The sequence below is a fragment of the Vigna unguiculata genome, chromosome 5, assembly GCF_004118075.2.
Source record: "Vigna unguiculata cultivar IT97K-499-35 chromosome 5, ASM411807v1, whole genome shotgun sequence".
NCBI classification, from domain to species: domain Eukaryota; kingdom Viridiplantae; phylum Streptophyta; class Magnoliopsida; order Fabales; family Fabaceae; genus Vigna; species Vigna unguiculata.
The window spans coordinates 46129591-46147775 of record NC_040283.1 but is presented as its reverse complement, the minus strand read 5'-3'; the positions used below and the strand labels follow the sequence as shown (position 1 = coordinate 46147775).

Here is an 18185-nt window from a genome sequence, read left to right as displayed (position 1 = left end):
AAACCAAAGGATGGTAAAAGAAAAGAGTATCACGAATTTAGACCCTAGCTAGTAAGCAAGAACAGTGTACCCTTTTGTCTCTGATAGAACATTTGGATTGAGTGGGTTGGGTTGGGCACAACACATAAACTACCACAATGGTGCCTCTGCAATAGAATCTCTTGAATTGGATCCAACCAAAAACAAAGCAAAAGAGTGGGTCATTGTGTGAGTTGAAGAGCATGTGTGTGGAGATGTGTTTGTCAGACGCTGACACCTCTTTGCGTATCAATCATGCAATGCAATAACCCTGCCGCCAATTATACCTCTTCTCTTCTCATTTCTCACAACTTTTCGCACCCTTTTTCTCCCATTCGAAAAAACATTCATTTCACTCCATCTTTAATTTTATTTTCCTCATCCGAACACAACCGTACCAAACCCCAAATAATTTCTGGTATTTCCACCAAATATTTGGCGCAGGTTGTTTGTAACGTTATGTTCTGTACACCTACCTGTAGCGGAATAGTACAACGAACAAATTCCTCTCCTTTATTTTGTATTTTTTTATCCTATTGGTTATTCGATATTAATTATGTTCCTGTTTAGTGGATATTGTCCTATTCCTTGTTTTTTGTTCTGAAATTTGCTGTCTAAACTGGCCTATCAGAAATCTGATTTTTTTCTTAGTCTGAAAGCTCTCTGTCCTTTTTGATTAACCTGTGAATTAGGCTATCTTTGTTAAAAAAGAAAAAATCAATTCCCCGGGTTATAGTTTGTAGCTTTGTGCCTGAGTTTGTTTGAATCGAGAGAAAAAGAAGAGGGGTTTATTCTTGTTGGGGATGCATATTGAGGGTGGTGGAGGAAACAATGGCGAATCTGGTACCGGGGGTGCTTCTGAAGCTTCTGCAGCACATGAACACCGATGTGAAGGTCGGTGGTGAGCACAGGTCTTCGCTGTTGCAGGTTGTGAGCATTGTTCCGGCGCTTGCAGGGGGCGAACTTTTCCCAAATCAAGGTTTTTACCTCAAAGTCTCTGATTCCTCTCACGCTACTTATGTTTCTCTCCCTGATGAACATGATGATCTCATTCTCAGTGATAAGATTCAGTTGGGTCAGTTTGTGTTTGTTGATCGTGTGGAGGGTGCTTCTCCCGTCCCCATTCTGAGAGGGGTTAGGCCTGTTCCTGGGAGACACCCTTGTGTCGGAACCCCTGAGGATATTGTTGCGACTCATTCCCTTGCGTTCCTCGACAATAATAAGGACAAGAATGGGGTTTCTTCTGGTGTTTCTGACATGGATAGATCGAAGTCTCCGAGGAAAGGTTATAGTGGTGGGGTTGGAGAGAAGGAGAAGAAAGAGAGAGTGAGATCAAATGGTGGTGGTTTGAGTGGTAAAGAGGAAGTACAATCCAGCAAGACTAGGGGCAAATCTCAGCCTCAGCCAGTGAAACCTCCACTCAGGATTGAGGTGAAGAAAGAGTCTTTGACTAGATTGAGGTCTACCAATTCGCGGTCCATTCCTTCGTCACCAAGTAGTTGCTACTCGTTACCAACCTCATTTGAGAAATTTGCCAATGGGGTGAGGCAACACCAGACTAAGGTTGGGGCTAGGGTGGGAGTGGTGGAGACGGGAAAGATGGTTCGTGGGGCTAGTATTTCTGCTGCTGGAAAGAAAATTGCGAATCCGGTTAGAAATTTGGTGCAGGGAATTGAGCTGGGGACTAAGGCTCTGCGGAAGAGCTGGGAAGGGAGTATTGAGGTCAAGACTAGAGAGTCCTCAAAAACCAAGGTTGCAACCAAATTTGATCCTAAGCCTGAACTAAGTGTGAGTTGACATTTCTTCTTTTCAGAAGCTCTTAATGTCAAATGCATAGGCTTGTTGGAGTAATTGTTCCTTTTCATTGTTTTTCTTTTGAAATTTTATGCGGAATAATCTACTATCAAGTTTAGTCAGTGTTAGTATGAGAGACTTGAATTTCATTACTTTCATGGATTGAGTTAATTAAACAACTACATATATCTTTTCCCTTAATTTTTTGTTCTACCAGACTCCTAGGAGAAGAAGCGTTTCAATCGAAAAAGGACCATCTAAAGAGGAGGAGAGGATCCAAGCATCAACAAAATCAACTAAGGAACAACTTAAGACTCAAACGTCTGCAAAGAAGGCCAGTGGTAATGGAACTACAGCAGAACCAGATAAGTCGAGCAAGTCAAGAACTTCCATTGGAAAGAAAGCAGAAGTTTCTAGCCTCCCTGGAAATTTGGTCAAAGTTTCTCTGAATAATAGAAAAGTGACAGATGCCAATGTTCAATGGGCTTCACTCCCATCATCTATTTCAAAGCTTGGAAGGGTATATCTATTAAGAACTCATTTACTTTGCATTGTACTTCCCTGGTTCTTGGCTGTCAATATGCATTTATCGCCCACTGAAAACTGCATTAGAGACGAGAAAGGAAGGCAAAAGTGTTTTGAAAATGTTTTCTGTAGTTATATATATGAAAACAACTAAAATAAGTATAATGTATACCATTTTATAAGTATACTGCAGGTATAAAGTTGGATAATGTGATTGTTCCAAATATATATCCTTACTACTGATACATTATTTAGAATATTATATGACCTTACTTTAACTTCTGCTCAGATTATAAATTCTTAACCATATTGTTTCTTTTTATAAACTGGTGTGCCAAAGTAAAACTAACTATATGGTTTCATTCTTATTCTATGTTCACATTTGTTACAGGAAGTAATGATGCAGAGAGATGCAGCACAGATAGCAGCAACTGAGGCTATGCAAGAGGCTGCTGCTGCAGAGAGTTTACTGCAATGTCTAAGGTGCAAATATGTTCATACCTGAACTTTATCCATTACACATTTACATTTAATAGTAAAGTTTAAGACGTGGGTAAGTGAAGTGTATTTGAACTGACTTGGAGAGAGGAGAAACAACATGTGGAGAATGTGACATTTTTAAAATCAAAATTAGCCAGAACTAACAAACTCCAAATCACATTCAGAATACCTGTAATTTACTCTAACTATTATGTGTAATCAGGCAGAGATTTCTTGGACACTTTTGAAAATATATAGACTTCAGGTTTATCCATAAATATATTTAATCCATATGAGGGCTATTATGTCAAAATGTTCTAATACCGTGCTACATACCAAGTTGTTGCTGACATTTGTTTGTGATGTTTCTGGCAGAACATATTCAGAGGTAACTAATTCTGCTAAGGAACATAACCCACAGCCAGCAGTAGAGCAGTTTTTAACCCTTCATGCTAGCTTGAATAGTACCAGGACAATAGCTGAATCCTTAACAAAACACATTCCAGATTGTTCATCTCCAGATTATGACAAGGGTACAGCGGAAGACATACTGAAAGTAAAATCAGACAGACAAAAACAAGCGGCTTCCTGGGTTCAGGCAGCCTTGACCACCAATCTGTCATCCTTTGCTGTTTTTACAAGAGAATCACAAACATCCAAGCCTCCAGCTTCAAGCAGCTCTCAAAACAAAAAGACTGTGGTGGGAAATCAACCCATGTTAGTTCTACACAATTCAAGTGAAGATACTTCGTCAAAAGTTCATGCAAAGACCCGTTTGACAGCAAATTCTAAGCATGCATCACAAGGAACTCCTCGCAAACCAGGTGATGGGTTATTAAATGGGCAGAAGCATCTAGTCCAACCACAACCACTCCCTGAATGGGTTAGAGGGAACGGCCTCAATGAGGTGGTTAATTTGGTGGAAATGTTGCAGTTACAATCCCGGGACTGGTTTTTGAGTTTTGTTGAGAGGTTCTTAGACAGTGATGGGGACACAACCTTGTCAGGTAATGACCAAATAGCAGGTATGCTCACCCAACTAAAAAGTGTTAATGACTGGTTAGATGAAATTGTTTCAAGCAAGGATGAGGGAGAATCATGGCAGATATCAGCAGAGACGATTGACCGGTTGAGGAAGAAAATATATGAATATCTTCTTACTCATGTTGAGTCTGCTGCTGCTGCACTCAGTGGTGGATCACAATCGTCACCTCAGATCCAAACAACAACACAGATTAAAGCCAAAAGGTGAATGAGTACATAGCTTAGCTTAACTATGCATGATTAGTAGGGATCAGTGGGTCTAAACTTGGTCACTAAAAGCTGTCCAAGGTCCCCTTTCTATATCACTTATTTTTTCCTCTCTCTTCTGTTTGTACATAAATCCTACATGGGGTTTGAGGTATAGATGGAATCTAATTTTTACTAGGGGAGATAGCAAACATGATTTGTGAGGATATTTTTCTTTCATTTTTCTGAATATTGTTCAGGTGAAATTATACAAATTGAAACAGTGGAAGATATAAGCTGACATGATCTTTTCTAATGCCTTTCCTTGAGTTCTTGCATAGTTTCCAAATCATGTAGGTGTTAAATCACAGTTTCCCAAACCATGGATAATATTTTAATGAAGGGAATTAAGTACCAGTCTTCTGGTTAAATATCACAATAGCAGCAATGAGGCATAAAACTGTGATCTACTTAAGGAATAAACAGACGAATGAATTGCATGTAGTTAAGCTATTAACAATTTTATGAATGTAGAATAGTTATGCAAGCATGGAACTTGAAAAAGGTACCAATTATGCAGATTTGTTTTGTGAATGTACTTATATTAGTGTGCCATCATCATTCTCCCTGATACTTAGCATTTAATCTCTTGAAAAATATCAGTCAAGTTACACCAATAATGCTTTATCATCAAACGAATAAATCTATATTAAGAGATTTATAAGCAAAGTACGCTCTGATAGAAGGTTACAAAGCTACAAGTTACAAGAAAGCATGTCACTTATACTCTTATTTAGTACCAATCACATGAGAAATGAAAATCTCCCTTCAAGTTCTTTATTTGCCCCTTCGGAATTTTTCTCTTTGAACAGGTTCGAATGTATCTTGAATATGTCATAACTTATAACTGGAAACTACAGATAATACGATAAAGTGGTTGTACTATGTGTGACATTTGTTCCACTGTTTCGTGATGAAGATAATGACTTGTAACTTTTGAAGTAGCATTGTTTACCCCCTAAAATACTGCATCAACTCATCAAACCGGAACATGGTGCAAACTTGTACAAATAGAAGGATGCTATTGACTGTAGGAACTGTTCAAAAATGTGCAATGCAGGAAAAAGTCGTGCACAAAGAAAGCATGATTTCGTAAAATAAACTTTGGTTATATTATTCGATTTGGAGAAGGTCAAAGTCAAAGATGATAAAAATGCATGCATCGGAATTTTTTTAAAAGAATAAGAACATGGGAAATTGAAAGTTTCTTGGTCTCACTTCACCCAACTTTCTCGGAAACAACATCCGAGTCAATCTGTTCAAATGAGAAGCAGAGAGTTGATTTTGACTTCTTAGTATGCAATACTGATAAGGATTTTACTTCCTGCATTCCCATAATTTCTTTGGACACTCCCCAGATTTTGAAAATAACTATTTTATCTTTTGTAAATGTGAATTTTTTTAAACCTCTTCATAAGCCTAAAATTTTGATTGGTTTGGCTGCAATGAGCTATGGATGTGTGATGATAATTCAATTTTATACCTTATTATGTCATTTGGATATGAGACACAAAATACCAAAAGATAGATATAATATCCACACCTCACACCTCACAAATATATTTAGCGTACTTAGTATTGCACAATAGAAAATATGCATGACAATCAAAAAACAATTAACATATATGCAGAAGAGGTATTATTAAATTTATTCACATCTTTTTGCATCTATTATTAAAGAATTATATGCTCGCGTATTAAAATATTATCATCACACGAAAATATACTGATAAGTTAATAATTTAATTAAACATGCAGTAAAAATATTAATATATAGAATACTAATCAGTTAATAATTTAATTAAACATGCAGTGAAAATATTAATATATAGAAATATTCGGAAGTCAAGTCTAATAAAAAATTTTTGTTCACATAAATAAGATATAGAGATATATAAATACAATGATTTGTTGTTAGAAGACTTACATTAAATTCAAATTCAGATAATAACATTTATTATAATATGATTTGTTTGACAGTACTTCGATGTAATCTCATTTCACAATTTACTATGATAGGATAATTTTTTATATATCTCCTTAAATATCAGCTACAGAATTAAATAATGTGACAGAGAAGTTAGATCTCTTACTGTAAAAGTTTTTCTTTTTCATAATTGTTTAAATATGTTAAACCTCAAAAATACTAAGATCGACAAATAACCCCTTTGCAAAAAGTAAAAAAAGGAGAAAAAGGTGATGGTTCATATGCCAGGCATACCCAGTTTATAGTGGACCGAGGGTACAAGCAGCCCGCTATCTATCCACATCTTTAATATGTAAATTAGTTACACATTTAACTAACCTAGGTTATTAATTTTGAACAAATATACATAATGCTAGATAAAATAAGAGATTAACTTATATAACGTAGAATAATGTTAAAATGAGTAGCGAAACACACAAGACAAAAATAATTTAAAATGGAAATAAAAATAATAAAATAAAGACAAGTAAAAAAAAAATCACTGCAAACTAAAAGGCGGTGCCAATAATATACAAATACAAATAATATACAAATGTAAAAAAAAATACTAAAAAACAAATATTCAATATGAGACTTCTTTTTAATTTTTCTCTTTGAACAGGTTGGAATGTATATTGAATATGTCATAATTTATAACTGAAAACTATAAATAATACAATAAAGTGATGTTGGGTATTTGACTTCCTTCTTGTGTGGAAAAAAGTTTCAAATTTGAGAAGTTTATGTCTCACTTAATCTAGTGGAGAGGAGCTGGAAAATAAATAGAAAGACCGAACAATATAGTCAGGACACACAAAAAACAGTAGAGAAAAGAATATGTTCACGTTTTTCACAGAGTTGTCATCGTAAAATTGGTACTGCGGATTCGTTCACCGTTGGATCGGACTGAATATTTTACAACAGGTTCAGAACACATTGTTCTTCATTCTGATCGGTCAGATCGCCGATATGAGGTCTGAGTTGAGAGAAATTAATTTCACACTGAAGCAATGATTTAATAAAGGTTTTTCTTCTCTTATTTTTCTCTAATTGAAAGCTTTGTTGCTTTGCTATTTGGTTGGGTGTTGACACTAATTTGTGTTGTTGATTGAGACTCATTTGTACTCTTGTTAATCGTAGTGAAACTATTTCTTTGATCTGGACGACTGGTAATTTTTACGAGTATAATTATTTAAATTTAAATCATAAATTACTTAACATATCATAATTGTTTAAAGTTTGTGTTATTTACACAGAGTGATTTATTCATAGACTTCTGTCACAAAAACTATGTATTCATATATGGTTTTAACATGTCGGTGACTATGCTACATGTATCCTATACTCTAGCGACATGCATATATCCTCAACCATCTACCCTTCTCTTCAAAGGGGATTATAAAAAAAAATTTATATACAAGAAATGGGAAAAGGGAGAAGGTTATAGGAAAAGAGATTACGTGAAACTATGCCTATTTGTCGGTTAAATTCATCTGAAGAGAATTTATGTACTTTATTCTCTCTAAATGTCCTAGATTCTTTGTCGAGCAATCTCGTTTCTCTCCTGATAGACATTGTTTAGCTGTTGAATGGCCTCTGTTTATAACTCCTGTACATGTTGAGGTAACTGTCTTATTTCAACCAAAAGTTGACGAACATGGGAATAAGTTGCTCCATATGATGGAGAGCAACATCTATCGGGAACGGGGGAGGTTGATTTACTATCTGGAGCAGGGGAGGTTGAGGTTGAGGGACCTTGTTCTTGCAAAGCCGCCTAACATGGACAAAACCTAATAAAATAAAAACAAATAAACAAAAAATAATTAAATAAAAACTAAAACCTAAAAATTAATGCAAAAATAAAATAATAAATGAAAAATAATTAAATAAAAATAAATATAAATAAAAAAATAAAACGAAAACGAAAACTGAAAATAAAAATTAATTAAATAAAAATTGTACCACCCTAGCGTACTCGACGTCTGGACGACGTACGTGTCTGAACTAGGCCCAACTATCCACTACATCCTAAAAGTCCACCTCACCTTTCCTAGGCAATGACTATGAGAAACGACACATCTCGTGCGTGGATCGAGGTCACGTCAGTCCATGAAGACTCACTTCAACCAATTTAGGGGAGGTTGAGATTAAGTCGGACGAGGTTAGGTATAAAGAGGGGAGCATCACCTTGTTAAAGGGAGGGGTCAGACTGGCAATACTAAGGAGAGAATCTCAACTTGATCTCAACCTCATCCATCCCGGCCTCATTTTGGCCTCATATCAACCTCATCCTGAATCTTAAATTAATTGTTCCACCCAGTGTCTCCTCGACACATTGATGAGAACATATTGGCACTTACCTTGGGGCCCTGGTATAACTGATTCTCAGGCCCTACTTAAAATCAAAATACGCATTCATGGTGAGAAGTCTCGAGACAGGCATCAGTAAACCGCTGAACCATGCACAGTCCGAGAGCCGTGCGGAACCCACCACGGGAAAAACCCGTAAAACAACAAAAAACCCTCAAGCTCAGCCTAGGGTTGGGTGAAACCCTGGAAACAATGACAAACCCTAAAGCTCAGCTGAAGGTTACAAATCTCCAAGTCGAGTACACCTCATATACGAAAGACCATACTCCTCCAAGGGCGATGTGTATTTCGGTTGAGGTTTACTAATCTCCACGTAGGCAGCGCCTCAATTAAAGAGGACCATATAGCCCCTAAAGGTGATTGGTCAGAAGAATTGTCGTTATCCTATTGTACTTTCACACCACCCATCAGACGTCCACACAGGAAATCCTCAAAAATCTAAAAAATGCCCCTAAGCCCAGCTTGGGGTCAGGTAAAACCTATAAATACTAAAATCTCCCTAAGCTCGACTCGGGGTTGGATAAAACCTGTAAACAACAAAATCCCCCATAAGCTCAGCTCAGGGTCGGGTAAGACCTGTAAACGACAAAATTACGGGTTTGAGACGGGCCTACGAGTCACCCTCTCCACTAAATGTGCTACTTTGGGAATTAGAAAGTGAGGTGGTATTGCCTCCTCCTTGATCCTTCTAGCGAGATGATGACCCTTTTCTTAATATTTGCTTTCCCAGAGATGATGCAGTCTCGATAATTGTCTTGTTCTCTCATATACGCATATAGCTCATCATTATACTTTTGTAATTGTTCATGCCGGAGAGTGACTCCTCCAGGGTTTGGCGAGATTCCTTGGACTCCTTTAAAAACCTCTCGCGTTCGACTTCGAATTCGACTCGCTGCCTCTTGTCATTGGCCTGCCTCCGAGCATGTTCTTCGTCTGCCTGTTTTCGATTTGTCTTTTTCTCTTGTCGTAGAGTTTTGATGTGCTGCAAAACCTCCCATATGGTGAGCAGGTCACCTTCCTGATTTCCAACAGTTACAGTGGTCATCTTCGTCTTTAATATGTGTGGTGTCGATCACAAGTTTTACCGAACCCCACGGTGGACACCAATGTTTCGATCTCGTCTTTTAGTAAAAGAAAGAACAAATTTGTCAATAACTCTTTATCCCTTTCCCAATTACTAAGTGTGCTCTTTCTTCCTTTGGATCTCACCTTTACTCTTTAATCTTTTCCCCTCTCTAAAGCATCCCTTATCACTCTTTAATTAGGTACATATAAAAATTTCATACATGAGTAAACTTTAAAAGGATATAGAAATGAGTAATTATTATCATAAAAAGGCATATGACTTGGGGGTGACCTTTATGAGAACAATGAAGGGAGAGACTGCAATAAAAAAAGGGGAAAAGAAGTGACGGTTCATATGTTTGGCATTAACCTCACGTAGAAATTACTTAATAGATCATAATTGTTAAAATTTTGTGTTATTTAGAGATGAAAAAACATAAATTACTTAACATATCAGAATTGTTTAAAGTTTGTGTTATTTACACAGAGTGATTTATTCATAGACTTCTGTCACAAAAACTATGCATTCATATATGATTTTAACATGTGGGTGATTATGGTACATGTATCCTCTACTCTAGTGACGTGCATATATCCTCAATCATCTACCCTTCTCCCCTAAGGGGATTATCAAAAAATTTTATATATAAGAAATGGGAAAAGGGATAAGGTTATAGGAAAAGAGATTACGTGAGGTTGAGGGTTCTCATTGTTCCCAAAACCGCCTAACATTGACAAAACCTCATAAAATAAAAAACAAAATAATTAAAACAAAAATTAATTAATTAGAAACTAAAAACTAAAAGTTAAAACAAAAAAAAATATAATAAAATGAAAAGTAATTAAATAAAAAATAAATATAAAAAATAAATAAAACAAAAAATTGAAAACAAAAATTAATTCAATAAAAATTGTACCTTCCTAGTGTACACAGCGTCTGGACAACTTACGTGTCTGACCTAGGGCCAAATGTCCACTACATCCCAAAAGCGCAACTCACCATTCCCAAGACATGACAATGAGAAACATTCCACGCAGAGATTAGGGTCACGTCAACCCATGTTGTCTCTCTTACTTCCACGAATTTAGGAGGTTGAGAACAAGTCAAACAAAGATAAGGAATATAGAGGGGAGCATCACCATGTTAAAAGGAGGGGTCGGACTAGCCAACACTGGGGAAAGAATGTCGACCTAATCTCAACGTCATCTCAACCTCATATATGATTTTAACATGTGGGGGGCTATTATATATGATTTTAACATGTGATTGACTATCGTACATGTATCATCTACTCAACCAACATTCATATATTATCTATCCTCTACCGTTCTCTCCGAAGGTGATTATCAAAAAAAGTTACATAAAAGAAATGGAAAAGAAAAAGGTTACACATGGAAGAGATTAAGTGAAACTATGCCCATTTGTCGATTAAATTCATTCGAAGAGAATTTCTGTAGTTTATTCTTTCTGAATGTCCTCGATTCTCTACCAAGGAATATCGTTTCTCTCTTAATAAACATTGTTCAATTTCTGAATGACCTCGTCTAAATCATGGTGTACCTCAATTTTCTGTTTCCAGCTCCTGTACACGTTGACGTAATTATCCTATTTCGACCAAGTGTTGCTGAATATGGGGAACAAGTTGTTACATATGATGGATGGTGACATTTATCGGGAACGTGTTGAGGGAGATTGATTTACTATCTGGAGCGGGTTAGCTTGAGGTTGAAGGCCCCATTCTTGTCAAAATCGCATAACATGGACAAAACCTAATAAAACAAAAAATAAATAAATTAAAACGAAAAGTAATTAAATAAAAACTAAAAACTAAAAATTAAAATAAAAAGGAAAATAATAAAATGAAAAGTAATTAAATAAAAAATAAATATAAATATAAATATAAATAAAGGAAAACTAAAAAAAAAAGTTAAATAAAATTGTAACTCCATAGCGTACTCGGGGTCTGGACGACCTACGTGTCCGAACTAGGCCCAACTATACACTACATACTGAAAGCCCACCTCACCTGTCCTAGGACACGATAATAAAAACAACACATCTCACACTAAGATCGGGGTCACGTCAACCTATGTTTGCTCACTTACTTTCACGAATTTATGGGAGATTGTGATCAAGTCACACGAATGTCAGGTATAAAGAATGGAGCATCACCTTGTTAAAGTGAGGGGTTGTACTGGCCAACACTAGGAAAAGAACGTCGACCTTATCTCAGCGTCATCTCGACCTCATATATGACTTTAACATGTGGGCCACTATGGTACATTTATCATCTATTCAATCGATATGCATATATCCTCTATCCTTTATCGTTCTCCTCAAAAGGGATTATCAAAAAAGGTTACATATAAGAAATGGAAAAAGGAAAAGGTTACATAGGGAAGAGTTTACGTGAAACTATGTCCATTTGTCAGTTAAATTCATCCAAAGAGAATTTCCGTAGTTTATACTCTCTGAATGTCCTTGATTCTCTACCAAACAATCTCATTTCTCTCCTAATAGGCATTGTTTAGCTTGTGAATGACCTTGCCTAAATCATGTTGTACCTCACAAATTTTCTATTTCCAACTCTTGTACACATTAACGTAACTGCCCTATTTCAACCAAGAGTTTGTCGGACATAGGGAACAAGTTGTTAAGTGTGATGGAGGGCAACATCTATCGGAAACGGGGGAGGTTGATTTACTATATGGAGCAGGGTAGGTTGAGGTTGAGAGCCCTCGTTGTTGCCATAACCGCCTAACATGGACAAAACCTAATAAAACAAAAAACAAAATAATTAAAACAAAAATAAATTAAACAAAAACTAAAAATTAAAACAAAAGAATAATAAAATGAAAAGTAATTAAATAAAAAATGAATTTAAATAAATAAATAAAACGAAAAACTAAAAAACAAAAATTAATTAAATAAAAATTGTACCTCATTGGACGACTTACGTGTCCGAGCTAGGCCCAACTATCCACTACATCCCGAAAGTTCACTTTACCTTTCCCAGAACATTTCACGTAGACATCGGGATCACGTCAACCCATGTTGACTCACTTACTTCAACGAATGTATGAGAGATTGAGATCAAGCAGGATGGATGTCAGGAATAAAGAAGGGAGCATCACCTTGTTAAAGGGAGGGGTCAGACTGACCAACACTTTGAAAGAATGTCAACCTTATCTGAGCCTCATCCTGACCTCATACATGTTTTTAACATGTGGGTGATAATGGTACATGTATTATCTACTCAAACGACTTGTATATATCATCTATCCTCTACCTTTTTCCCCGAAGGGAATTACCAAAAAAGGTTACATACAAGAAATGAAAATGGAAAAAAGTTACATAGGGAAGAGATTACGTGAAACTATGCCCATTTGTCGATTAAATTCATCTGAAGATAATTTCTGTAGTTTATTCTCCCTAAATGTCTTCGATTCTCTTCCGAACAATTTCATTTCTCTCTTGATAGGCATTATTTAGCTTCTAAATGACCTCGCCTAAATTATGTTGTATCATACCATTTTCTATTTCCAGCTCCTGACGTAATTACCCTATTTGAACTAAGAGTTGACGAACATACGGAACAAGTTGATCCATATGAAGGAGGGCAACATCTATCAGGAACGATGAAGGTTGATTTACTATCTTGAGCGGGGTAGGCTGAGGTTGAGGGCCCTCGTTATTGGCAAAACTGTCCAATTTCCCTGGAAATTTAGTCAAAGTTTCTCTAAGGAATAGAAAAGTAACTATATTATTTCATTCTTTTTCTATGTTCACATTTGTTACAGGAAGTAATGATGCAACACATATAGCAACAACTAAGACTATGTAAGAGGTTGTTGCTGCAGAGAGATTATCAAAAATGGTTCATAAATGGCTATATACAGGAAGGGAAAAGGGTATGGAGGAAGAGATTATTCGCGACTACCTTCATATGTTGTTGAAATTCATCCTGAAAAAAAAATTGTAGTTTATCTTCTCCTACTGATGGACGTTGTTTAGCTGCTTAATGACCTCATTTAAATGATGTATTTGATCTTTTTATGTTTCTAACTCTTGTACATGATGTTGTATCTCATATTTTTTCTGTTTCCAGATCCTTTACACATCGACACAACTGCCTATTTCAACTAGGAGTTACCAAACATAAGGAATCAATTGCTCCATCTGACGAAGGGCAGCATCTATCAGAAATGGGTGATATCAGAAATGGCAAGTATTTATTTAATCACTGTAGATTTGTAGTTATTTAATTAAAACACAATAAATTTATCAACTTGAATTATTATTTTTATCATATAAAAGATTGTGTCACTGTTTCTATCACTGTTTTTATCTGCACTATAATCAAAAGAGTAAAATAAGATATAATAACGACTTCATTATCTACCCACATTATGAGTAAAATAAAACTTAAGTTATATCACCATAATCTCCTCCTTAATTAATTAGATACACATAAATTTCATGAGTAAACTTCAAAAGAGGATATAAAAATGAGTAATTATTATTATAAAAAGGCACATAACATTTATGAGAAAAATGAGGAAAGTGACTAAAAAAAGAAAAGAAGTGATGGTGCATGGATATCTTTATCCTCCAAAGAGTTTACGTGAAACTATGTCCACCTGTCGGAGAAATTCATCCCGACGTGAATTTTTGAAGTTTATATGCTCCTGATGAGCATTATTTAGTTGTTGAATAATTTCGCCTAGATCACGTTGTATATGCTTATTTTCTGTTTCTAATTCCCGTACACGTTGACGTAACTGCTCTATCTCAATTAAGAGTTGACCAACATCTATGGGAAGTGGGGGAGGTTGAAGTTGGCCGCCTGACATGATCAAAACTTAATAAAACAAAAAAAACAAAATAATTAAAACAAAAATTAATTAAATAAAAACATAAGAAAACATTAACACAACACTTCTCTGCGTCATACTCCAAGTGAATCAATCACGGACTCTTAGTTACAAGAATCAACAAACACTTCGCAATTGAGTTTGAACCCATGAATAAGCACTACCCAAATTTTCTTAAGGTGAAACCCAAACCCAATTTTCACCTTACACCAAAAAGTGATCAAATTCAAGTATTCCACCCATCTAAGGCAAAAGAACTATCCCCTAAAATATATGAATGATCCTAACCATAAAACAAAAGGAACATGCTACACCATGCAGATGCAACCCAAATCAAACATCTTACAAATTAAAGTTTATTTCTAATTATTCTAATCTCTTCTGCCGCAAGAACTACACAATAAAAATGGCTTGATCTGTACTATAAAAAATTGTTTCGGATTCATAATCACAATCTTACCTATATACTAGAGGTTGTACTATGCTAAATCCAGGTTCCGCGTTGGTGGATCGTTATTAAGAAAGTAAAAAAAAAAAGAGAATGTAAACTCGTAAAATTTTAATCAATCACAGAGAGATACACAATGCTAAAAGAATTGGTAAATCTAATCATAATAAGATAAATTACCTAATAAAATTCGCTGTGATTGCTTCTAGAAACCTCGATCTTGGCCAGTCAATTTTGCTCTTGCACTAAAGTTTCAGAATCTCCTCTTTAGGGTTTATAAATCAAACCCTAGGTTAAAAATTTTCCTACCTATTCCCGTCAGAAGTGATTAAATGACATTTATATTTTTCACTAAAATAGGCCCCACTCAGTGGATTAAGCCCAAAAGTATATGGCCTGTTTAACTTTTTAGTGGATTCTGCATTGTTTCCCAAATAATTATATATATATAAATAAAAACATTTATCCTCCCACTAATCGTACTACGTATTTATTTAATTCTGTAGATTTGTAGTTATTCAATAACATCAGTTTAACGGAATTCTTTTATGTGAAGTTTTTCATAGAGGTAAAATGTTTATAAATAATTTTAGACTTTAAAGCCAGACTATTAATTTTAAAACTGATAATAAATATTATAATTTACTTTCAGCCCCAAAATATCTATCTACACAGGTATTTGAATATAGGAGAAACTCTTAACTAATGTTTATAGGGTGATCTCACATAAAAGTAGACCATAAATTTTGGCTTTAAATGTATTGGTTCCTTTCAATTAACAAAAAAAAGTGACCTCATTTGACTTTTAATTTACCAAGAAATTTGTCCAATAAATTGGAAGCCTCTCACTTTTTGTTTGTAATTAATTAATTTTTATATAAATAAATTATTGTATAAATATTAAAGTGTTAATAGAAATAATAGTTTTGCATGGCACTGGCCCCTGTTATATTTTATATAACAAAATTATATAAAATTATTATTCTCTGTATAATTATTATTATTATGGATTAGCATTAATAATAAATTAATTTATTCGTTAATATTAATTATTATATGGGTAATATATATATAATTTTGGGTATTCTGATAAACGATCTGTGATGGGGTTGGATTGTTTAATAAACGATCTGTGATGGGCTTGAATAATCAGATACATTTTGAGAGGTCCCTGGTCTCTGCTGACGGGATATAAAACTGATACCCATTAGTCAGTTTTTATGTAACAACGTAAAATACTCTTACGTTTAGAAAATATCCATCAGAAAGAGAACAGTAACATCTCATACTACGTGCTTCCATGGATCCTTCATTAGTTCCAGGTACACAATTTTAACTCATACTTGAATATATTGTATTATTGTATCTTATACATATATTATTTCTATCAATTGGTATCAGAGCCTATTAAGATACAAAATATAATTATTCATTATTCTTTTGGAAAGTGTATCATGATATTGGAAATTTAATAGAGGGGATTAGTTACTGTTTAAAACCCTAATTATGTTCAAAATCCTAATTAAGGAAACCCCAATATTGATAAGCTTCTCTCTCGGTAAACCCAATTTTATGGGTTTTATGTTTGCACAGTGCAAACCTAATTGTTCTTGAAAATCCTAATTGGTAGCCATGTCTGTAAGGATCACGATGCAGCATCGGAGGTCGGTTTTGTTTGTGCGCGGTGGTCATCTTTTGTTCACTGCATCGGTGTAGATTTTTTTTTTTGCACTGTTCATCGGAGGTCTTCATCGCACTGTTCACTGCATCGGTGGTCATCTGTTCATCGCACTGTTCACTGCATAGGCAGTTTTGATGGCACTTTTTTTCTATCTAACCGAAGTTGAACCCGTGCACCCAAATAGGTCAAACAAATGCATAACTGCTAAACAAATGCAGTTTTGATGGCACTTTTTCGGGGCCACTGTGCGTCGGTTTTTTTTTTTTTTTTTTTTTGAACTTTTCAAAGCATAATGGCCACGTGCACACTGTGGCTAACAACAGGACACCTTAAAAAAATTAAATTAAATAAATAATAATAAAATTAAATTAATAATAATAAAATTAAATTAATAATAATAAAATAAATAAATAAATAAAAATTAAATTAATAATAATAACGATTATTATTATTATTATTATTATTATTATTTCATGCATTATATAATTTATTATATTTTTGTTAAGCATGATATAATTTTATATAATTGTTAACTCACCTATCGTGGGTATACTTGTATGAAATTTTATGGAAATGATATAATTTAAATATTTTTTAAATTAATTTGATATTACATTAATATTAATTATACCCTATCGGTATTTTATTATTAATGTATTTTATTTTTCTTGATACAATTTATTATTAATGTATTTTATGTGAATTATTTGTCTTGTACCCTATCGGTATTAGATTTCTTTTGGCATGAAATGTTCATTGTATTTTATTATATTTTATATTTTGTTTTATTTCTTATTTATTATGATTCGGGACCCTTAGGCGGGATCATAGTGAATGAGAAATAATTTGATATCATAGGCATATTTTGCTGTGTATTCAGAAACATTTATTTTGTTTATTTACACAATAAATGTGTATTAAATGTTTCTTTGTTATTTTGATACCAGCTTCTTTGCCTATGCCATTGACTTCGGTCAAAACTTTAAATGGGACAAATTTTGAGGATTGGAAAGAATCTTTGGATTTGTATCTAGCAATTACCAACATGGATTTTTCCTTGAGAGAAGCAGAACCTTCAGCTCTTACGCCTGAGTCCACTATTGTCCAGAGAGCTTCTCGTGAAAAATGGGAACACTCGAACAGGGTGTGCCTAATGGTGATGAGATATACCATGGAGAAGTCTATTCGACAGAGCATTCCGGATAATGACAATGCTAAGGATTTTATGAGATCAGTTGGTGAGAAGTTTAAGACTTTTGATAAAGCTCAAAAGGGTCAATATCTGTCACTTCTTGAGAAGACCAAATATGATGGTGTCAGTGGTGTTCGTGAGCATATGATGAAGCTTGTGCACTATTATAACAAACTCAAATCTCTAAAGGTAGATCTTGGTGATAGTTACTTGGTTTGGCAGGTTATGGAATCTCTTCCTTCTTAGTTTGATGTGTTGAAAACTTCTTACAACACTCAAAAGGAGGAATGGACAATTGATGAAATGATAGCTATTATTTCTCAAGAGGAAGCATCGATTAAAAAGACCAAGTCTCATAGTGTGCAGTTTACAGCTACTAATTCAAGCACTAAACCTGTGAAAAAGGGCTTCAAAGGTAAATCTCGTCCTGAAAAAGGGAACACAGGGAAAGCACCAGCGGTTTTGGAGCCTAAGAAGAAGT

At 34.7% G+C, this 18185-nt stretch overlaps 2 protein-coding genes across 3 annotated transcripts; both read left to right on the top strand.

Moving 5' to 3' along the window:
• On the top strand, nucleotides 1–4363 carry LOC114185236. Of its 2 annotated transcripts, XM_028072849.1 has the most exons (5): nucleotides 910–997; nucleotides 1077–1806; nucleotides 2030–2332; nucleotides 2729–2820; nucleotides 3193–4363. In XM_028072849.1, the coding sequence occupies exons 2-5, from the start codon at nucleotides 1276–1278 to the stop codon at nucleotides 4067–4069; spliced, it is 1803 nt and encodes a 600-aa protein (XP_027928650.1). In that variant the 5' UTR covers nucleotides 910–997; nucleotides 1077–1275; the 3' UTR covers nucleotides 4070–4363. The 2 variants fall into 2 exon arrangements, with proteins under 2 accessions (XP_027928649.1, XP_027928650.1); XM_028072848.1 differs by having other exon boundaries at nucleotides 1–1806.
• Nucleotides 4364–16131: 11768 nt separating this feature from the next.
• Nucleotides 16132–17950, top strand: LOC114184783. The gene is made up of 2 exons (XM_028072092.1): nucleotides 16132–16153; nucleotides 17460–17950. Exons 1-2 carry the CDS (start codon nucleotides 16132–16134, stop codon nucleotides 17948–17950), a joined length of 513 nt encoding a protein of 170 aa, XP_027927893.1.
• The last annotated feature ends 235 nt before the right edge of the window (nucleotides 17951–18185 follow it).

Bases quoted from the DNA above. Each gene is read 5' to 3' on its own strand.
- LOC114185236 (XM_028072848.1), top strand. From the start codon at position 850: ATGGCGAATCTGGTACCGGGGGTGCTTCTGAAGCTTCTGCAGCACATG. The intron at 1,807-2,029 runs GTGAGTTGACAT...TTGTTCTACCAG, and splicing joins ATCCTAAGCCTGAACTAAGT to ACTCCTAGGAGAAGAAGCGT. The intron at 2,333-2,728 runs GTATATCTATTA...CATTTGTTACAG, and splicing joins CTATTTCAAAGCTTGGAAGG to GAAGTAATGATGCAGAGAGA.
- LOC114184783 (XM_028072092.1), top strand. From the start codon at position 16,132: ATGGATCCTTCATTAGTTCCAG. The intron at 16,154-17,459 runs GTACACAATTTT...TTTTGATACCAG, and splicing joins GGATCCTTCATTAGTTCCAG to CTTCTTTGCCTATGCCATTG.